The sequence below is a fragment of the Gallinula chloropus genome (genome assembly GCF_964237585.1).
Source record: "Gallinula chloropus genome assembly, chromosome: 2".
Taxonomy (NCBI): domain Eukaryota; kingdom Metazoa; phylum Chordata; class Aves; order Gruiformes; family Rallidae; genus Gallinula; species Gallinula chloropus.
Genome location: NC_140086.1, coordinates 147,812,958 through 147,834,644, shown reverse-complemented (window position 1 = coordinate 147,834,644; position 21,687 = coordinate 147,812,958). Strand labels below are relative to the sequence as shown.

Below are 21,687 nucleotides of genomic sequence, written 5' to 3'. Positions count from 1 at the left end.
CTTGGCATTACTTCTGGACACGCCAGATAATTGTAAAATATGTTGTTGGACTTTTGTGTCTCGTCATTGCTTGGAAGCAGCTGCTTAGAGGTACAGTGGGACTTCCTAGGGTTAAATGCTAATGATTTTCAGATCACAGGCAACTGTGTGTACTGGAAGTGAACATGCATGACACTATCACTGTGTCATAGGCTGACTGCATGGGCAAGATAACTGATCAAATTTAAACCACTAACAAAATGGAAATTCTGGTTAGAAAGACAAACTTCATTGAAATTTCCACTGCAGTCTTATCTTCAGAGAAGGGAATAAATTCCAAAGCCTATCAAAAGAGTTTCTAATTTAAATTCTTTAGAGCTAATTTTCTGATGCACATGTAGCAAGCACTATTTACAGCTTCCAGCACTGCCTGGTTGCTTGCTCCTGTAAGTATAAGCTTGACCAGAAAGATGTCACACTTTTTTGGCCTTCCTCCCAAATGAAGTTAGTACATAAAATATAGCAACCTTCCTCAGAAACCCATCTCACTCTAAGACCATAAGCCATCTTACAGCACATAAGCTCAACCTAAAATTTTATAAGTTAAAGGAATTTTTGAGTTCCAGGAGGAGCTTAAGCATAAAACATGACTTCAGTAATTTGTAAAGGTTATTTCAAGGTCTGGACAGCTTTTTAAAATGTCCAATATTTCAAAGCTATCTTAGTTCTAGGTCGGAGATCTCTAGATTTCCTAAATACTTATAATATGTAATAATACTTTTTTCAAGCATATTAAAATAATAAGCTGGTAGGTTTAACCTTTGCTTTTTTCATTGCAGGAAAGGTTTTACTTTAAATTAAAATAAAAAAACCCCAAAGCCCGATCACGTTGCAGAATCATTGCACATGAACGCTGGCACACTGCCAACAGCTTGTGCAGGATACACGTGGTTCACTTTTTCAACCCCGTATGACTGTTTCAGTTAAACCTCTTGAGATACACACCTTATATTTAAAACACCTGTTCCGAAGGTCTTTTAGAAATTCAGTTAGAATGACTGGAAACGGAAGGAAACTAATCTGATAAAGAAATGTTATGTATGTTGTTTCTATTCTTGGGCATTTGTGAACAGAATAAATATGTAAAAATCTCATTCTGTCAAGTTCAGCTAAACCCATGAACTTTCAGTACTACTTTCTGATGAAACACAGCTTACTAAAACTGCTGCAGCACAGGTTTTCAAAAATAATCACCAGTCCTGAAGATGTTATTAGTGCTGCATGGACACCTACCCCAGCACCTTTTCCTGTATGAGAGAGATCCTGTCTTCAATGCCCCTCTCTTCAGATGTCTAATCTGCAACTAAGGCTGATGATATGTTTATCAGCTTGCACCTTTCCTTCTAGGAAAGCTGTAGAACAGTAAATAGTACTTTACCATAGCAAATCAAAGCTCCATCAAAACTAATGCAGTCTTTATTTTTCCTCATGCAGTCATCACAAGGAATTAAATCAGTTTCTTTTAAAAAAACAACTATCAAATAAAAACCCCTCAAATAAAAACTGCTACAAAAGAAGCTTCAGAGAACATAATTCTTACACAGCAGAAATGTGTTAGTTTGTGCAACTGTTTAATCTTTTGTCAGTCTAAAAATTGATGAAAGCCTGCCTTCATCAGCAATCCCAAGGCAGAGAAAACACTGCCTATATTGTGACTCTACAATTACAGTAAAATTTGGTTCGAATGCTTCATTTTAGCAAAGAAATTGTAAAAGGTTAAAAATGGTACATTTGAAATAAAGAGTCAACAAAAGATGCCATCACATATTGAGAGCTCTGAAAAAAAGCCAGAAGATTGTCTGAGGCAAGATGCTGTGTCATGACTACCCATGGGTACATCTCCAGGAAACATTCAGTCCAAAGGGTCCTGACCCAGCACCTCTGCCAGTCAGTGCTCTTTTTCACTCCCTATTTCAGATTTCCTACGCCTGCGCTTGAAGGGTTCAAGAAATAGTCTACACACAGCCCATTTTAATGTAGCAGCAATTCCTGATAGATACAGCCTGCAGTAGAGCAAAGATAATATAGGACAACTAAGAAAATCACCAACCTAATAATTTAGCTCCAAAACACTCATTTCCCTGCACAGCATACCTTGGCAATAACAGCTATGTAAAAAAAGGCTGAGTTGATGCTATTCTTTGAACCCTCAGCTGCTCTCTCTCAGCTGGATTGCAGTTAGGGACCATATGACTGCTTTCTGCTTATTTAGATGTGAGGTCATGCAATTTGTCTTAAACCACCAGTTTTAACAAGGTGGATGTTAAAGAACTGCGGCTGGAGTTCAGACACAAACAGGGAGATGCCGGGAAATATTCTGTAGCTTTCAGGGGATTAAGGCCAAATTCTGCAATAAATTCCACTAATTTATGCATTTATCTCAATTTGGCTCAAATGTAAGCATGCTGTGTGATATTATGAAACCCAGTATCTGATTCCACGGTAAAAAGGCCCACTTCCTGAGTGCTTCAAATTTGCAGCTTCTGAGGCTGCTGCATAATATGTATAACATTTACCTCCTTCCAGTGTTTTCAAAACACAGACTCATTATGGGTAAGATAGCCAATTCTAAAACTAATAAGACAAACATTATTTTTTTCTGGCTGTATTTTACCAGGGAAAAGGCACAAGTATCTCATGGGCATTACATCTGAATATTATTTTGTTTTGTGTTTTGGCTTGCAGCTTGTTCCCCAGGCTGAGCAAACCCTGAACCTTACCAGGACCTGTGGTGGAGACCCACTATGCAAAAGACTTGGAAAAACTTAAAAGTAACTAGTTTCTGACCACCCTTGAGAACGCTGAGTCCACAGATCTGAAGCTCCTGTTTAACAATGCAAATGCAATGAACGCACCTCAGTGAATCTGCCTCAAGCATTAAATGAAAACCACAAAATATGTTACAAGAAATACACTAGAAAACCTCTTTTTTTGACTATGAACATTACAGGTTATTTCAGTGACAAAGTAACCAAACAAAGTTCTATTGAGTCTCAGTTTTGGAAACCTTTCTCTACATAACATCATTGGTGAAAATGAACATACCTTCATCTTCCCAGCAACTGTTTGTACTCCCTTCTCTTTCACTGTTTTCTGGTAATACTGTATGGTCTGTTGGCAAGTCATCTTCTGGCACACTAGCATCACAGTCTGCTGCATCAGTTACACTTTCTTCTTCCACTATATGCAATTTGTCTTCATCATCTGAATCTGAGTTTGCTTCTACCACGTTATTGTAATTGGTAACTGTGGACAGAGAAAAAGCAAAATCCTGATCAATATACTTTTAATTTACAGCACTGAGGTCAGCGGTGCTCACTGCTGTGGCGAGATGCTCTATCTGGTGTATGTCTATGGAGTCACATTAGTATTTCTTCTTTCCACATGGGGATGGAAGCGGCTTATTAGCAACCTGGATGTAATGATGGCACATAAGGAGATATCTGATAGCTGCTGGGCTTCTGTTGCTGCTAGGAGCCATGATAGCTCTCACTTCTGCACACTCAGCACAAGAAAAGGCAGCAGACAACTCCAGAGTCCAGTTCTGGACCACACTGAAGTGTCACGCTTCCACCTGGATCACTCCAATTTGGATACCAGCATTATTTTAAGTTTCCTTGAAGAATATTATGGCCTGCTTAAGTCTGTCAAACACATTTTGTTACAAAGAGATGTACATAATGAGGATAGGCTGTATGTATATAGCAACCAGCAGGGTACAGCAGGGACAAAACTGCAGGGAAACAACTGGCACTGAAATGTCCCCAGGCTGAGCACACTCCAGAGAGAGCAGCTCAGTCGCTCTTGTCCAGTCCCTTGCCTGCAGTTATGAATGCTAGCTGTGCTCACTCACCCAGTCCATCTCATCACTGGCTTTTCTTGCAACCCCATGCTCCAGGTATGTGAATCAAGGAGCAAAAATTAGCAATGGAAGGAAACACTAAGGAGATTTGATTCAGAACAGCTAAAGTGCTCCTGATCCCAGCTAAAATACTCCTGTAGTTACATCCAAAGATCACACTAAGGACTCAGTAGGATGAATGTGAAAGAAAACATTTCAGAGGTGACTTAGAAAGGAAATCCCACGTAACATTTTTCCTCAGCTACCATGAAATGGTAATAACTCACTTTTTTGGCCTGGAGAACATATTGTAACTCTTGTGGACAAAAGATTACACGATACTATGTATGTTTCTGTCATATGGGAGCAGATTATTATTAAAATAGTCTGAATTTGTAAGCACAAAATATAAGTTATAGTCATTTGAATTTCAACTATAATGATTACATATTAAGAAAAAAAAATACTTTCACAACCTGTTGAAACGTTACTCACACTGAAGTTAAACTATTAGACATTTGTACCTATATGTGTATTGCTTCTTAACTGCCAAGTTTGAACTTCTTACTGAAACATTTCAAAATACAGTCTAAGAAAGAGAATAAATTTATTAATGAATAAACTAACAAGATTTGTCATGGCCACAATACTCCTTCACTGGTTATCAGAATTATACCTGGGAGGCAGATAATGATGCTACTTTATGATACCTGCATCCTGTCACTGTTAGACTGTTAGACTGTCAGGCGAGAAGCCAGACTCATGCTTTCATGTGAAATCTTGCCTATTAAGGTAGATAAATAGCAAACCAGACTCCTGCTCCTCTGCAGTTTGCTTCTTTTTTAAAAGTAGATATTCTAGTCATTTAAAAATGCATTTGAGCAGGGAAGGTAACATGAATTGACAAGCTACTATCTCATTTCCTCCCAATTCAGGAGAAAAATGTCAAATCTAAACTGTGCAGAAGCACATCAAAAGAACTTTCTGAATTTAAACCAATCACTCCACATTTCCATATTTTATGCACATAGTGTCGTTTGAAGAATGTAGTACAACCCACTACTGATGCTATCAACATCCTGTTAAGACATCAAATTTAGGCAAATTGCCTAAAAGCTAGTATCTGGTCCATTTCAATCGATAAATTTATACTTTCTATATTCTGCAACTGATTTCTAAAGTAAAATGGGTACTGTAAGGGATGTCATAATGCTGTGTGAAAGATAAGACATACATCTATTCCCCCACCAGAACAACAATTTATGAATTTATTTGCCTGAGCAATGGTAAATGCACCTTTAAAAATATTTAACAATCAACACAAAGCAAGAAGTGGCAAAAATATTTTAGCCTGTCATCTTAGTTGGCTTTTACTGTGATGTTTAGATATACAGGGTTATTTATATAAAACACCAGTGTGTTTACCTTTGCCACAACAGAGGAGGTCGGTAAGAGCAGGGATCAAAATTTAACTGCAATTTACATATAGGCATTAGTTCAGATTTCAGTAACTTACATAATTAATACTTAATCTTTAAAAAAAAATCCTGTTTAGTTTGGAAAACTGAGTGGAAACTCTTATATTAGATTTAGTGGGTTTTTTGTCCTGAAGAATTACACTTATAGACAAGACCTGTATCTTTTTCATCATGCACTTTTAAATTCTAAATATAATCTCCTCATTCAAGCTCTATTTCTTTATTGACATTTTCAATACACTGACTCATGTGCTAGCTCAGCAAAATCTAAAAACTCCTCATCCTCCACAAAAAGAGAGGAATAAATGGTCTTTGGGATTTTGTTTCCTTCCCCTGAAGATCAGTTGTCAACAAGGGAACACAATAAAATCAGCAAGTAATCTGGCTCTAACATTCCCATTTTCCTTTTACACAGAGCTTTGGGTAATCTGAGGGAAATAAACTGCCAAACCTGCATCTCAAAGGGCTTGGCACATTCAGGATGGCCCAGCATCCCACACACCAAACGCAGCACAAAGTCGAGCACTTAAAACTATGGAAACCTCCATATACCTACACGCAAGTCACATTAAATGATTACATGCTGCTTTCCCTCTACAGGATCCTTGCCTCATCTAGTGCAGTGATGGCAAACATGCAGGGGACACTCAGTTTTATGGAGTGAACTGAGTATTTGTAGGATTCTGCCTCATTTTAACAGACTGCAAAATGATTCCACATTCTTTTTATCCCCATGAGCCGTCAGTGTTCCCAAAGCCTCATTTATAGGTTTACAGCCAAAACAGCATTCCTTGTCATATAAAAAAGATACTGTACATTATATATATATACACAGTATAACTATATATTATAAAAATATATTCTAATTAATATTATACACAGTTTTGCTACATGACATTTAGTAGGAATGCTTCAAAAACATAACTAACTGAACTGTAGTAGGGAGGTGGTATCTCCATTTTCCAGAGAAGAAACTGGCTGCTTAAAAACCAGAGGATTCTTTTGGCAATCCTGCCATCGCCACGTCAGTGTAAGGCATTTTGGGCCTCACTTTGCAGAGGACTTTGCATTTTTGCTGCATTTTATGCATTCAAAGCACACTGCATTCATTCCAAATGCAGCCATGCTCAGAGCCCAGCTACCCTGGCCTGCAAGGCACCACAGCTCAAAAAGATTACTTCCAAAATAAGTGACCTTCCAGAATCACAGAAAAACTCCTTGAAAGAGAGAATAAAATCTAGTCTTTCAGTGGAGCTTTCAAATGCCTTAGAGAGCATGCTTTCGATTCCTGCAGCCCTCTACTTAAATTACTACACTTTCCAGCAATTAAGGCAAGGGTTCTGGAGACAACAGCTTCCTTTAATAAACATTTCTGATTCATTCTCCAGGCACCATTCCTCCTGTGAAAAAATTATGTGATCACATAATTAAAGATCTTATCATTATGCATACGTGCAAGGGACAAATTAAACCAGTTTGCGCAATCTTCATTCTGACATTTTCCAACTTTTTTTGAATGCTCAACTTTCAAAGTCAAGTATTTGATTTCAAAGAATGTATTAATATTTTTAATAGAGACGATGGTTAGAAACAATTGCTCTACTTTACTGTATATTTAGCGAATTAAAATTAAAATCCCATTACATGGTACCATACTGATGTCTGCACAGCTGAAAAGCTTAGCTTTAGCAATGTAGATCTGCTCCTGGTGTCCTATGAGACTGAGGGGTGGTGGTATTGGGCTTCCGTCTTTTGCTTCAGATTTTGGCCACACATTTCACAGTTCTAGGAAGGCATTAAAGAAACCCAGGAACTACAGCCCCCGGCATACAATTGCACAGGTAACCATCCACATACCACCTCTTCCACCCTCCTTCTCCAGGTCAGTCCTAGAGCCAAATTCAGACTTTCCCTATCCGCACATCATTTTGGGTGTCCTCTTCTCTTGTCCTCAATGTATCCTCAGAATAGCCACCACTAAAAGAAGAGGACAACAAGCTTACAAGCCTCCCTTGATGCCTAGCACCAGAGTAACTGCTGAAGTTGGGAGGAATACATTTAATTAAATCCTTTTGGATAGAGATTGAAATATACTCAATACAACAGTACACAGAGAACAGCACTTCTGAAAGAAATCCAATGGAATACACATAAACAATAACCTCAAGGGGCCTCTAATTTGAGCAAATACTCCATGCAGAAAATAAAACACACAAGTAAAGCCTCGCTCACAAGAACAATTACAGCTTTTCAATAAAGTAACTACAAATATTTCAAACTTCAGTAATATTTACTTTTAGTTAATATAATTTAAATGTAGTGACTTCCTAAACAAAATACTTCTGCCTGGATCACAGAATACTGGCAGAAACAGCAACTGACATCTCCATGATGAAATACTACTCTGTGAAAAGCAAGGACAGGTAGAGAGGTCGCATCCCTCTCAGCCATCACTGCTCCAGGGATGGCCAGCAGCACCAGGGAAGAAGCAGCAGACCTCTGAAGGGGATCTTAGCTTCAAATGTAAAAGTTGAGTCTGACTCAAATCACGAGTCATAGCTGTAAGCCTCTGAAAACAGTTCAGCAGGCAAGCACATATGACATATAACAGACATACGAGCCTATTTTGTCTACCTTATACCTTGTAACCTTAGCATAAAAGATTATTCAATAAAAATAAATTTTATATCATTACTATATACCTTCTGAAATAAAGATGAAAGTCATTAAAAAACAATGCATGAAAATACTTCTTATGAAACATAATTACTTATTTCCCTGTCGATCACTTTCATGTTACGGTATCCTGATTCTTAAAGACTAAATTAATCTGTAGTTGAACCTTTCACTGCTCTAAGAGTAAATGACTGCAAAATGAATTCCAGAAAATGAGCTTTTCTTTTTGGATTTTTATAGTCCTAAACGCAGAGATGATGTATGATATTGCACAATTCTAATTAAAATAGAAATATGCTCAAATGGAATTAGCGATTAAGCAGCTAAACCAGAGAAATGTATTATTTTGCTGGTTGAATACAGCTAGGACACCATGATACCTATGCTCAGTGAAATTCAACCTTTAGTTCTTAAAACCAACAAACCCAGGAAATTTAAGGTGAACACTAATGTTGTGGTGATGGAAGATTACAGGACTTGCTGTTTCCATCGCGTATACTACAATGGGAGAGTCCCCCAAAGGTGAGTGCCCTGGGTGGAAACAGAAAGAAAACTTCTCAAAAACTGGCAGCAGGTACCCGCTCAGTGCTCTACCATCCAGATCTGCCCTCAGAATCATTAGATGACATTCCCACACGAAGAATGACCCAATCAAGTTCATATCACTCAACTTCTGATAGGAATTTACTCATCTCAACAAGAAAAAAGTACATGGTGGAACGTGTGTCGGGGTAATTTGAGATCAGCTGACAACAGTACAGAACTGCACTGAGAAGAGGACAGGCTTCAACAGAACCAGTCTCTACTCTCTGCTCTGTATCACCAGGATCTGGAAGCATACAGAGAAAAGGATGCTTCGAACTTGACTTGTTACAACCTTTTCTTCAATACTTGCCAAGGATCACTCTCTTACATAGAGTCTGGTCCAACTACTTGTCTCATACCTCTTCATACTTTATTCAAAATCCTAGCTACTTCCATTGAAAAAAATAACTTAGGAATTTGTGAGTTAACACAAACTTTTAAAGATGTTGGACACATGTAACCAACACCTCTGAGTGGTGTGGGCTCAGTATCTCAACACTGAAGAGGGTGGAGATCAAGGACAGCTGTGAGGGAAGAAATCCTAATTTTAAAAGCCCTTCCAAGTTCTAATAAAAAAAAAGAAATCTTATTCATGAATACTGCTAGAAAAGAAACCTTTGACTCTACTAACTGGAACAACTCCTGTGCTTTCTGGAGAGCATTCTCAGTTCATGGATTTCTGCTCTGACAGCCTACAATCATCTCCTGGAAACCATTTACTCTGTCATCTTAACTGCAAATCTGCACCTATATATTATTTTGCTCTAGTTTTAAAAATATTTTAAGTAAAATACATTGCAAAAGTAGAAAGCTAATAATTTAGCATTTTTAGGGTGTACTATTAATTGTATTATTATTCCTGAATGAAATGCCATAGTTCTGCCTCTCCACTGATACAGTGCCCAGTGTCTTTACTAAAGTTAGACCATTATGTTCTTTTCATACTTTTCCTCTCAGTGTAATGCATATACTTGAAATCAATTAGTACCTTCCATGCATTAGTATTTACAGAACCATGTTACCATCTGAAATAGAAACAGGAAATAGCTTAAGAACAGGGGAGACATATTGAATCCTACCTAACAGCTTAATTTTCTGTGAATTTGTCGTGTCACTTTTGGTTTCATGAAAATTTTGACATCCATATTGTTCTGAGGCAAGCAGTTTCACAGCTCTGAGCTGCAGGAAGAGTAAGTTTTTTCTGTTGACTGTGGACCTACTCTGTAGTAGATTCAGTGGGTGTCCCCTAAATCCTCCCCACTTGTGTCCTCTATGATGTTCAAGATTTTATATTCTTCATTGCACAGCCTCCCTAATGTGAAGACTCCCTGTCCACTTGTTACTCATACAGGAGCTGTTCATTGAGCGCTCTTGCTGCACCTCTCTGGACCTTCTCCTGGACTGCTGCATCAAATTAGAACTGCACAGAGAATCCAGGATGCACATGTATCAGGGTTTAGAACAGCAACATAACAACATGCTATCTTCTCTATCCCTTTTCTAATAATGCAAGTCATATTCTAGGACTTTTCGTGACCACTACAAGTAATTAAACTGGCACTACTACAGGTTTATTTTCTGTAACCCCAGGAGTGCTGCTGCTCCTGAACAGTAACAATCAGCTCAGAATCCATCATGGGCCCCTGATCCTCCCTTCACAGACACTGTTTTACTTTTATTTACCTAGAATTTTATCTGTGTTACTATTGCTTAGTTAAAGATCGGGGGGGGGGGGGGGGGGGGGGGGGGGGGGCGGCCTTAAAGCTGCCTTCCAGTACCTGAAGGGGCCTAGAGGAAAGCTGGGGAAGGACTGTTTGTAACAGCATGTAGCAATAGGATGAGGGGCAACGGTTTTAGGCTAGAGCAGGGTAGGTTTAGATTAGACATTAGGAAGAAGTTCTTCACTATGAGGGTGGTAGATCACTGGAACAGGTTGCCCAGAGAGGTGGTGGAGGCTCCATCCCTGGAGGCATTCAAGGTCAGGCTTGATGAAGCACTGAGCAACCTGATCTTGTTTAAGGCGTCCCTGCCTACTGCCGGGGGATTGGACTAGATGACCTTTAAAGGTCCCTTCCAACCTAACAGATTTTGTGATTCTATGATTCTACTTGGAAACATGGTCATTATTTCCCAAACAAGTACAAGCAACACTTCATGAAAACACTTGCAGTTTCCCAATCACGTCACTGCCTCCATCAGGCAGCACGGTGATTTCCCGGAGTCTCAGAGTAGCCAGCAGCACAACAGAGGGGAGTGGAGGCAGCAGAACACATTACATCAGGCAGCTTGCTGAACTCAATAAAAATAAACTACAATGAGATCTCATTATGTGGAAAGCGTGAGGAAACTGTATTATACTCTAATTAAATCAAATAAGAAAACAAGAAAAAAACCTGCCAGAGATTAGTTTCCAAAATAATCAATTTTAAATTTAATTTAGAAACATACTTGTAATTTTCAGAAAAGTCATCCTGCTTTTAAGAACAGTATGTGTGGCATAACTGAATACAACTGTATTGTATATATAAAGTTTGACTCACCATTTATTTAGACATAGACACATGTGAGTGTGTTCACAGAGGAATATGGGAACTGGATTCATTCCTTCCTCTGCCTGAAGGGATCAAACTTACATCTGCCACGTGTGTTTATATAAATACATGAATAGTTGTAAAAATGCAAGTCTAAATATTTACATGTACTGAGCACATTTCTGATAATTTTGTTTAACTCATAAAAATCTCTTTCAAAATGTTTTTACACCTCTTAACTGAATGCTAATGTCCAATCAAAAGCAGCCTGAAAAACGTTTTGATTGAATATGCTGACACAGTACAAAACACAAAATTCAAGCCCCTTAATATAAATCACCTCAGTATAACATCATTAAGAGATTATATAAATCATCTCCTAATATAAATCATCTCAATACACATGTACTGGACTATTTGGTGTTCTGGTCAACTCAAAGAAACTCTGAGTGTAAAAGAAATGCTTTGCAAGTGGACTGCATACTAAGACATGTTCTAAATGCCGTACCCAAAGCGAGAGTGAATGTTTGGCTCGTCTTACACACCACATATTAAAATCAATGGCGTAAGCACAGATTTTCTACTAGTCAATTTTAAATCCTGGCTTTAAAATCAATCAGTATTTGACATCAGAAAACAAACTGACCCTCAACGTTGAATTTTTCTATAGATATAGCAGTCTGGAGCAAAGCCTGATGATCTCAGTCAGGACCAGTTCCCCAGTGTTAGGGTAATGGCTACAGCTCTGGCATTAGACTCTGAGATGACATAAGCGATACTTGAAGTAAATCTGGCAAATATTCCAGACTCAGTGATTAAATTTTTGCTGCTTGCCTTTGTTCATCTGATCATTCGTTTGACTTAGGGTTAACTTAGTCCCATATGCACAACTGAATTGGAACAGGAGGCTTTGGTAGTGTCCTACTTTAAAAGCCAGAAGCAGCTCAAGGCTTTCCAGCAGGGCAGACACAGCAGAGTTTCTGTCACCAAGGTGAATAAAGGCAGACAAGGGAGAACCAGCCCACTGCTGCTGTCACCTCTTCCCACAGCTCTGGCGAGAGCAGCTGGGGAATCTCTTCTTCAGCTGCTCCTGGTAGGTGGCTGCTTTGCCTATGACTAGCACAAGTTCTGGGCAGAAGACTATGTGTATTCCCTCCATCCCTTCCAAACTATTCCAACTACATACCTAAGACATTAGATTTTACTTCTGTATCATTTCTGGGATGCTGAACTCAACACCGAGTCAGGAGAGGGTCAAAACCCATGTCCCACTGGTTGTAAAGGATTTGTAAGAACCATTGGTTCTGATGGCAAGGACAGCGCTCTTGTACCCACATGAGCTGGCAGGGTGGCCAAAGAGAAATAAATACAAGATGTAACTGCTGACACTGAGAACCTAATGTTCACACTCAATGTTTCAGAATGGTCTCCTAATAAAATTAACTGTAGTCTGGCCTTCTGGAGAAAATTTTTGTTAGTGGCTGCAACACACTTAAGGGTGCACCCAGAAAATTTCGTTTAAAGAAAAGGCATACTCCCAAATCAAAGCACATTAAGTGAGGACAATCAGGAGATTTGCTTAAAAAACAGTCCTGATACGAATTAAGACACAGAAGGATGTGCAACTGCAGCCAAACACCTCTAGAAAGGATACACACCTCTTGCCTGCAGAGTCTGAAGCATAAAACTTCCCATTGCTCATTCCATTACAAAAATGATTAAATGCATGCACCAAAACCTCTGCCTGTAGACAACAGGGATCTCTTGTGTCATCTACCCCATTCCTCCATCCTACAAGCAACCAGGTCACATACTCATTGCAGGCGACAAAACCCCTCCTATGCAACATGAAAGTGTTCATAAGTAATTGTATTTGTGAATGTCTGTGGACAAAATAAGTACCAAACAGAAGGTGGGGAGAGCCGTGTAACACATGGGCAGGAACTTCTGACTAGATGTCCTGCTCTCTGCTCATTTTTCTTCCTAAACAACATAGATAATTTTTTCCATAAAACTATACTGGCATAAATATAAAAGAAATAGAATCCTGATGTTTATGCATTAAAAGTATATATATATGAATTTTCAGTACACTGTGGGGACCAATTCTGGGTAGGCAGCAATAATCTACTTGTTCTCTGCTCCAAATTAGAGGCAAAAAGTAGAAACCTTTCCCTCATGCCCTATTTCATCCCAGGTAAGTTTGCATATCTGTCACCAGTATTAGTTTTATAGTCTATCATTTTACTCAGAAGACTGGAAAAAAAACAATCTACACATCCGACTGGTGTTCCTCATAGTGGAAAACAGTCTGACAACTGCAATGGTTTACTTCCTCTGAGACAGATCATTAGAATGAAGCAAATATCTGAGAAGCCTTCATCTCCTAGTAACTCAAATTACCAAACAACTGGCAACAGTAAACTGAGGAAAGACTGAGAAAGTAGCAGTTCCATGGGTTACATAGCTTGTTTTACACTTCGAAAACTGTTTTTACACATTTCCTACTCCGGATGCTTGACGTTTTTTTCCATTATAAAACTTTTCACGTATGAAAAACAGCTAAGAGAGGCATTTAAAAGGCAAAATCATTCATTACTTGCTCAGAGACAATTTTTAAAAATAGATTTTTTTTTTTTTTTTACTACAGTAAAAAATTAACCCTTACACAGAGATAAATGTTACCAAGGTTAAAATGAGCTACAGAAAATTGTCTCATCTTTAACTGGCACTAGGTACCAGTGGGTACCAATCATGTGGGAGAATGCAGTCAGTAAGAGAAATTTATTTGACAGCAAGATGGAGGTATTCATTGTAAGATATATACAGGGTTAACCACAAACACCAAGGTAACATGCTTCAAAATTACATACAAATTCCCTCATACCGACCAACTTGCTATTAAGTGCAATATCCTATTTCTGTTCATAACTGTAGCCTCAATTGCATACAACTGCAACACAGTTGCTTTAGATTTATCCTCATTAAAGAGTTAATCTGATTTACAGTTTGATAATTACCTTAATCCATACTCAAAAACTTGACAGCTGTGTTTTAGCCTTGTACATAAAAACTCAGGTTAGCACAAATTATCAATTGTAACCAAAATCAGTCCACGATGCTGACTGAATCCATGTGTGGGATAATTCCAGTCCTGTGGCACCCGTGCATGGGTATCAGTTACAGAGCATCCACTCATGCCTGAATCTTGTGCCATTAATTCAAACATAATTAGGCCAGGTTAATTCTTCAGGAAGACACAATTGACACATCTATAAAAATGTATATGCCATATACTGGTGATTCTATGTAACATCATTACCTAGGTTTATATACAGGAAGTATTTATTTGACGGATAATAAAAAGACTGTAATACCGGAGTCCCGGTTTGACATACAAAGTTTTGAGCTGCTCTTAGATATAAACCAGAAGAATAATTCTTCAAGTGCCACATTGTATATACAAGAATAGCCTATTGCAGCAATTCTTTCCTGCCCCTAAAGTTTTATGACTATCACAAGGTGCCATTAAATGTCTTCAGCCTGAAGAAAATTACATATGTGGTAGAGATATCTCCATAACGGATCACCTGCCTCATGAAGTCCGGACATGTTTCTTTACTCATTCCTAAATTAATAGAAAAATAAATTATGCACCTTTGCACAGATGTTGCATAAATATAAACTTAAATGAATAAAATATCAAAATTTTTATTTTCATTTAATATTTCACAAGAATTTTTTCTTAACCTCTAAGTAATTTCTTAAATACATCCCTTGAAAGAGAGCTGATTTGTGAAATGCATAATGGTCAGCTGTTTATTCTGACTATAGGTTTAAACACTCCAATAGTTAAGTAACTCCCCTGTTCCCCTGGCTGTCCCCTGCTTGTGACACAGGAGAAAGGACTTTTTTTGGCTGTTTTGTTTGGGGTTTTGGTTTGGGTTTTTTTGTTTGTTTGTTTTAATTGGCCTCTTGTTGACAATCTACATTGGTTTCACTCTGATTTCATATAATAAAAAAAAAATCTTATTTAATGGTGTTCCAGGTTTCAGTTTTCAAAATATGGGTACTGACTTTTGGATTCAGGGTAACTAATTTGTAGAGATTACATGTTATTATAATTGCAGATTGTTACATCAAACACTTCTAATTCACTTTTCCTGAAAATAAAGATTACAAAGAGACATTAGAAAACCCAAGTGTAGACAAACACAGTTTGCGTATATAATGTAGATGATCTGGCTTGTTTCATGTAGCTTTGCATCTCGAATATCATGAGTTTACTGCCCATATTCATATATTTCATGAAAATTATTTTTTGTATTTCTTTTCACAGCTAATCAACCAAAACATTTGCAGTAGAAAATTACTGTCTGGGAGCTCAATGACAAGTTCCAAGTCTCTCCAATTTTTAATTATCTACTACATTTTTGCAATACCCATTTTTACATTATAGATATTTCACATTACTGATTCTCAAATCTTTTAAAATAATAAATCACTGACCATTTATATAATTTATTTGTGTGAAGTGGGAAATAAAGCACCACCTAAATTCTAAGTGTGGCTTGTTCATTTTGCAAGATAATGAACAACTATCACACCCAGAAACCTACTGCAGTATAGAAGCATGAATAAAGAGACAGTCAAAAACTATGCCATGGGTTTAGTGTTTAACAGGATTTCAATGGTAGATGTTTCCTGGTGTTCAACTTAAACATGTGAATACAGGGGATTATGAAAGGAATCATCTTGTTTAAATAGGAGAAAGTTTAAGGGAAAGTTTTATTTTCAAAGGATGCATTCTGTAAGGGTAATATACACTGGTAAAATGACAATGAGAAATTATACATTAATGTATTTTACATATGTAAATAAAGCTTTGCATATGTATAGAAATCAGAATGAAACCTAATGGGTATTTCTGACATTATGGAAATAAACATGTTTTGCCACACTAAACCCTTCGCTTCAAAAGGCTGTGAATGTAGCCTGCAGCACAATTTAGCAACATCTTCCTTTTCTCTGAAAATCAAGTAATCAGTGATAGATGCTTCCAAAGACAGGCTTGTTTACGTCTTTAAAACAGTAATCTGGCTTTGCACTGTTCCATTCCTGTACGCAAGTTGATCATAAATAGCTACTGAACCTCTTTGCAAAGGCAATTACACAAAGATTTTTGGACCAAGATGTGGACAAACCAGCTCTTCAACCCCCATGTTGAAGAATAATCCTCATCTAGCCATTGCAGGGTTTCACAGACACAGCCTGTGCTTCAAAAGAAGGTATGACAAGAGAATGCCACGAGCTCAGGATCGCACAGCTGTGATGACTCCGTGACATGACATCTGCTCCCCATCAGAGAAAGATGAAGATTTAAACCAGCATTGACAAACTGCTGCAAGAATGAAGAGAGTATACAAGACTATCTTGCTGGAATACTGACTCACAAATACACTCTTAACACAAAGTAATACTACATTTAGGCACTAGCCTACATTTAAACCCCCCTCATTTCCTTCTCAATACAACTATCAAGGTGAACTAGCAAACTGAGAGATGTAATGGCAAACTTTCTAACTATTTTCCTTAAAAAGTGGAATAGCATCCTGTGAAAGCAGCACTTTTGGATATACAGAATGGTAGTCCCTCTCTCCAAAACAGTCACAATGAATAAGAAAATATCTTGCAAAGCCAGATAAAACTTCAGAGCAGACGTAACATGACGAATATTATCTGTCTGAACTACTCATGTAGCAGAAAATATTATTAATGAAAAAAGATCTTACCATCTTAAAACTATTTGAGCTGTGACAATATTGAGAGTATACAGACTCCTACTAAAGTGTTTTTTTAACCACTCCATGCAAGTTGTAGATACTGAAAAAAGCATGCCACAGAAGAACACACAGTTCTACTTAAATACTGATAATGCTTTAGTACTACCTGGACTCCACTCCAATGCTTCTTGTGGCCAAATCAAGCATGTCCCTTCCCCCTCCTAAGTTATACACAGCTGTAGAGAGCATAAACCAGATTCTCACATAGACTTGGATGATTTATCAATGAATATGAGCCTGAAATCTAACAAGTTCAACTCTTTGTGCCTAAGCACGATGTGAGCGAAATGAAGAAGACATGGAGGTGGCCCACAAGGTCCTGAAGGCCAGCAGCACAGACAGGCATGGCTCCCACTCTTCTCAGATTCCCTTCCAGAGCATGAAGTCACTTTCTGAATGGCAACCCTTGCATTTAAGCTTGATACTACATTAATTCAAGTTCACTCTCATATTTCTGAACCCTACCACTGCCACTCCTATCAACTACTGAAAATTTGTATATTAAACAAGTTAAGAAAAAAACTCCCAGTCACCCTCAAGAGAAGAGTGGATTTCATAAACCCCGCACAGGGAGAAGGGATTATAACTGGCACAAGGTCAAGGTTTTCCAACATTTGTATCTAATTTACCTAGTTTAAAGAAGCAACAGCCAAGAAGGCATTTTTCTAATCAGAAGAGAAGTAGCTTTCCTCACTGAACAAACTACAATAGTTGTTTCTGAAGGCGTTTCTTTCCGTTGTCCTTTGCTGGGCCTCAGGAGAAGCTCCCTCAGCTGTTGTGCTGCGTTCAGCCTCCCATCTGTTTCTTTACAAACTCCAAACAGAACTGTTCCTTAAACTGCTTCAGATTGTCCTGTCACAAAGCAACCAACACCGGCAAAAATATGTCTAATCTTTCATTAGTTTCTTGGTGCCTTTAAAAAAATACATAGATATGAATAAAAGACTGCAGATTAGCTATAATTATAATTATTTGGAGTGGCAAATGAGGTGTTGGCACAACACACAGTAGAAATGAGAAACGAGCTTTTTGACATTCTTCAGTCAGTGTAACATTACTGTAACATGAGCTGAATGAATAGTAGCTAATAAGCTAATGCTAAAAGCTTTCTTAAATATTCGTAATTACTTTTTATAGTATGCAGCTGCATGCTACACTGAATTTCCCAAAAAGCATGTGCTCATGTTTATACAACATCAGCACAGGACACAATAAGCCTGTAAAAGGTACCCTACATATGAATACTTTAAAAAGAGTTCCAGAAGATGATTCAAAGTATGAGTCCAAGAAAGACAACTGTGAGATTTTAACTATGACAGAGGAAATTTACTGTATAGCAGGTATGTTCCAAGACTTGTAATGGTGATGAATAACTTTATTCAGTTTAGTCCAACACCTCCACATTCTCAGTGTCTACACAAGGATGAAGTTAAACATTTTGAGATTTTAATTTAAAAGAGCTTATCTGTTCCATTTGACATTGAAATTCATACCTAAGGTGAATGAACAGCAATAAAGAAGAATGTAACAGAGGATCAACCACTGGATAGCTTAAAAAGACCAGTTTAAAAAAAAGGAGAAAATATCTAACCCCATATTTATTCATGTAAATCACCTGACATGCATTCTTACATTTAATTTTACCAGCCTTTTGTAAATAAACAGAAAAAGACAGTAAGAAAGTAACAAAGACATGCCTGATTTCAGATTAATGCTGAGGAGGACAGTAAGAAACATGTATCAATCCCTGCAAGGCAGAGACTTTATCTTTGTAACAAACCACAACAGGAGCGTTCTGCTTAAAAGAAAAATATTTTTGTTTAGGAGATTTTCAAACTTACTGTATCTGGTCTCTTATGAAGAGACAGAACTTCTAAAAAGGGAGCAAATCTTTCAAATGCCCTGTGATAATTTCTTTTTTCCCACTGTTTCACAGCCAGTCTTGTAGAAATGTCTTGAAAGCTACCTGGTTAAAATTACGAGACAGACAGATACTGAAGGTAGCCAAGGCACAGTGTTACCTGTAGCTATTTAACATACGTAATCCTTTAATTTTATATACAGTATTTCTATAGCAGATTTTAAGACTCCGTGAGATCAGTCCAGCTGCAAGTCACTGACATGCTACAAAAAGGAGTAACAGCAATAATGCTAGTAAACCCAAAACATTTTAACCTAGTTACTCACTGTAGTAGGACTTAGTAACAGGTAGGTGTCTGTTAATATCTCAGATATTAAACATCTCTATGCTTACAATCCTTTATTTCCTAAGGGAAAAAGTACAAGGATACAAGGCATTTTTAGAAGAGTGAAGCATTAAAGTGCAATCAGATCAGACTTTTGGATCTTTTGAAATGAGAAAAATCTGTTTTCCAATCTGATTATTTTTTCCAAGAAGATACCCGGGTGCATTTTTAAGATATATCTAAATCTTGTATTACTCCTAAATATAGCTGAGACATCCTTATGGTAACAAGTCTAACTAAAATGATCACATTTTCCTAGAAGTGTAAGGATCAGGGAAGGGGCCAAGTCCGCTGACTACTTCTGCAGGGGAATTCAGTTTTCCGAAAGCCGTGATGCCGTTAGAGGAAAGGAGATGTAGGGGAATGTATTGAGCGGTATGGCACAAGCACAGTCAGTGAGCAGAAGGCTACTGAGAAGTTGTCACTGAATAGGAAATCAATATGCCCACGAGAGAGAAACGGCCAAAATGAAGGTGGAAGGATGAGATGAGCAGTGTTTAAAAAGAAAAAAACCCTGCAAATCTGTGAGGTAGCCTGACAGAAGTAGCACTTCTGGGAAAGGCAGGAGCATAGGGAAAAAGATCCTTTTACACTGTGCCGAGGACTGTATGGAAAGATTCCACATCTAACAGTTGTCTTGACTTTCCTTCACCTTCAGTATGAAGCACTGCCTAATGAAATAGGTGAAAGCATAATGGTATATACCAGTAATCGCCAAATACATCCATACTGCTCTTAGGATCCAAAGCCAGATCAACAATTCTCCACTCTCAGACTGTGAAGAAAGAGAAGTATGAGGATGAACCTTTGTGTAGAAGCTTGAGATGTCTGCTGTGGAGTGGTAAAAATAGAGAAACACCTGTGAAATCTCTTCCCACATTTTTTTTAAAGCCCAACATGAGATATGTGAGGTGAAATAAATAATTCTTCTCTGAAAATATCAGGCAGTAAATTTACCCTTGCCTTCAAAACACCCCTTTTTTTTAGAAGCTGATATAAATGACATATCAGTCTTTTTGGAGGATGAGGAAACTAGAGAGATAAAGTGAATTAAAATTTTAAGACTAAAGAAAAATTAAGAATAGACTAACAAGGCTTTACTCTATGACTTAAAAAACTCTTTGGTGTAAAAGTGAAAATCAACTTTGTTTTACCAGCTAAATTTAGATCAATTAGCAATCATTGCACTCTACTAGGAAGCAACTAGTTTTAGTCACTGCAGGTAATCACTGTGCTCCGGAAGTCAGCAGCTGTGAAAGGTACTGTAACAATACATCATCTGGCTCACTTATGAGGTCTGTTGATTAACAAACTCAAGGCCACACAAGTATTCGGTAAGGAAAGAAAAAAAAGAAAGGTGTGTGTGTGGAGGGAGTAGAGTGGGTAATTACACTTTTCCAACCTTATAGAAACACATGTGAACATTCCTATGTAACACAGAAGTGAAGTTACACATACAAAAGGAGGTCAGCAAAGTTAGGAACCTTGAAGAAATAAAAAAAATAAGATATAAGAGTATATGTTAATGCTTATCCTATGATGTTCAGCTCAACAGCAGGTAATATTTTTTTTAGATGAGAAAGTACAACCTTTGGACATTTTTATGAGAAGAATAAAATAAGATAAATGCAAGGAAAATTCTTTTAAGTACTCAGACATAGTTGAATGATTGACTCCAAATATTAAATAAAGAAATCCTGCTAAAAATCATAGTTAAATGATTTAATTCCAAATATACACTTTTCTTCAAGCCATATGATTCCTTTCTCCAGCAGAATTTCCAGGCATTTTGACTGACTACCTACAATAGAAACACTCAATGGCACAAACCAGCCAACTCCCAAGTGGAACAACACGCTCACTTAGAGCCAGCTAAAGCAAAGCAGCATTCTGAGGAAATTGAGTGAAGAGAAGGGTGTTTTTATCAACTAGAATGGTTGGAAGAATATGTAGTCATAGCATGAACACACCTAGGAAACAACATCCCTGCTTTGCAAAGAGCATGGTCTAATTCTTAAGAAGAGAAGCAATGCAGATTAGTTTTACAATATATTTATTTACACAATATTTCTATCTTATAGTAGTCCACTAACTCAGCGTACTCGGAATACTAATTCTACACTCTCTCATTTTAGTGCCTTACGAGGTAAAACCTGTGAGATTACGAGGTAAGCTCATAGAGATATCCTGTGTGATAGGATTCTTTTAGTAGCTACTTACCACTTTTAAAAGTTTTACACGATCCAGCAAAATAATGAATTCTTTCCATAATTCTACTTCGATATTCTACCACTAAGCATGGCAGTGTAGTCATATCAGTAACAGGTTCTTAGTAATAAGGCAATATGAAAATATGAAACAACAGGTTTCTGCACCATTTATTAAACACTCTGAAGAAAGAGTTCTGCTGTGCATATTAAGATTTAAAGAATGTTGAGGTTACTGATA

General features: G+C 37.6%; 1 protein-coding gene across 2 annotated transcripts in view; it reads right to left on the bottom strand.

The window, feature by feature from the left end:
* ZEB1 (zinc finger E-box binding homeobox 1) overlaps positions 1-21,687 on the bottom strand; it is a gene marked incomplete at its 5' end in the record, with an annotated part of 120,602 nt that overhangs the window by 22,970 nt on the left and 75,945 nt on the right. For both annotated transcript variants that reach the window (XM_084279915.1, XM_084279916.1), the window contains one exon: positions 3,085-3,285. In XM_084279915.1, the coding sequence (XP_084136041.1) occupies positions 3,085-3,285 (201 nt within the window). The remainder of the gene's footprint in view (positions 1-3,084; positions 3,286-21,687) is intronic.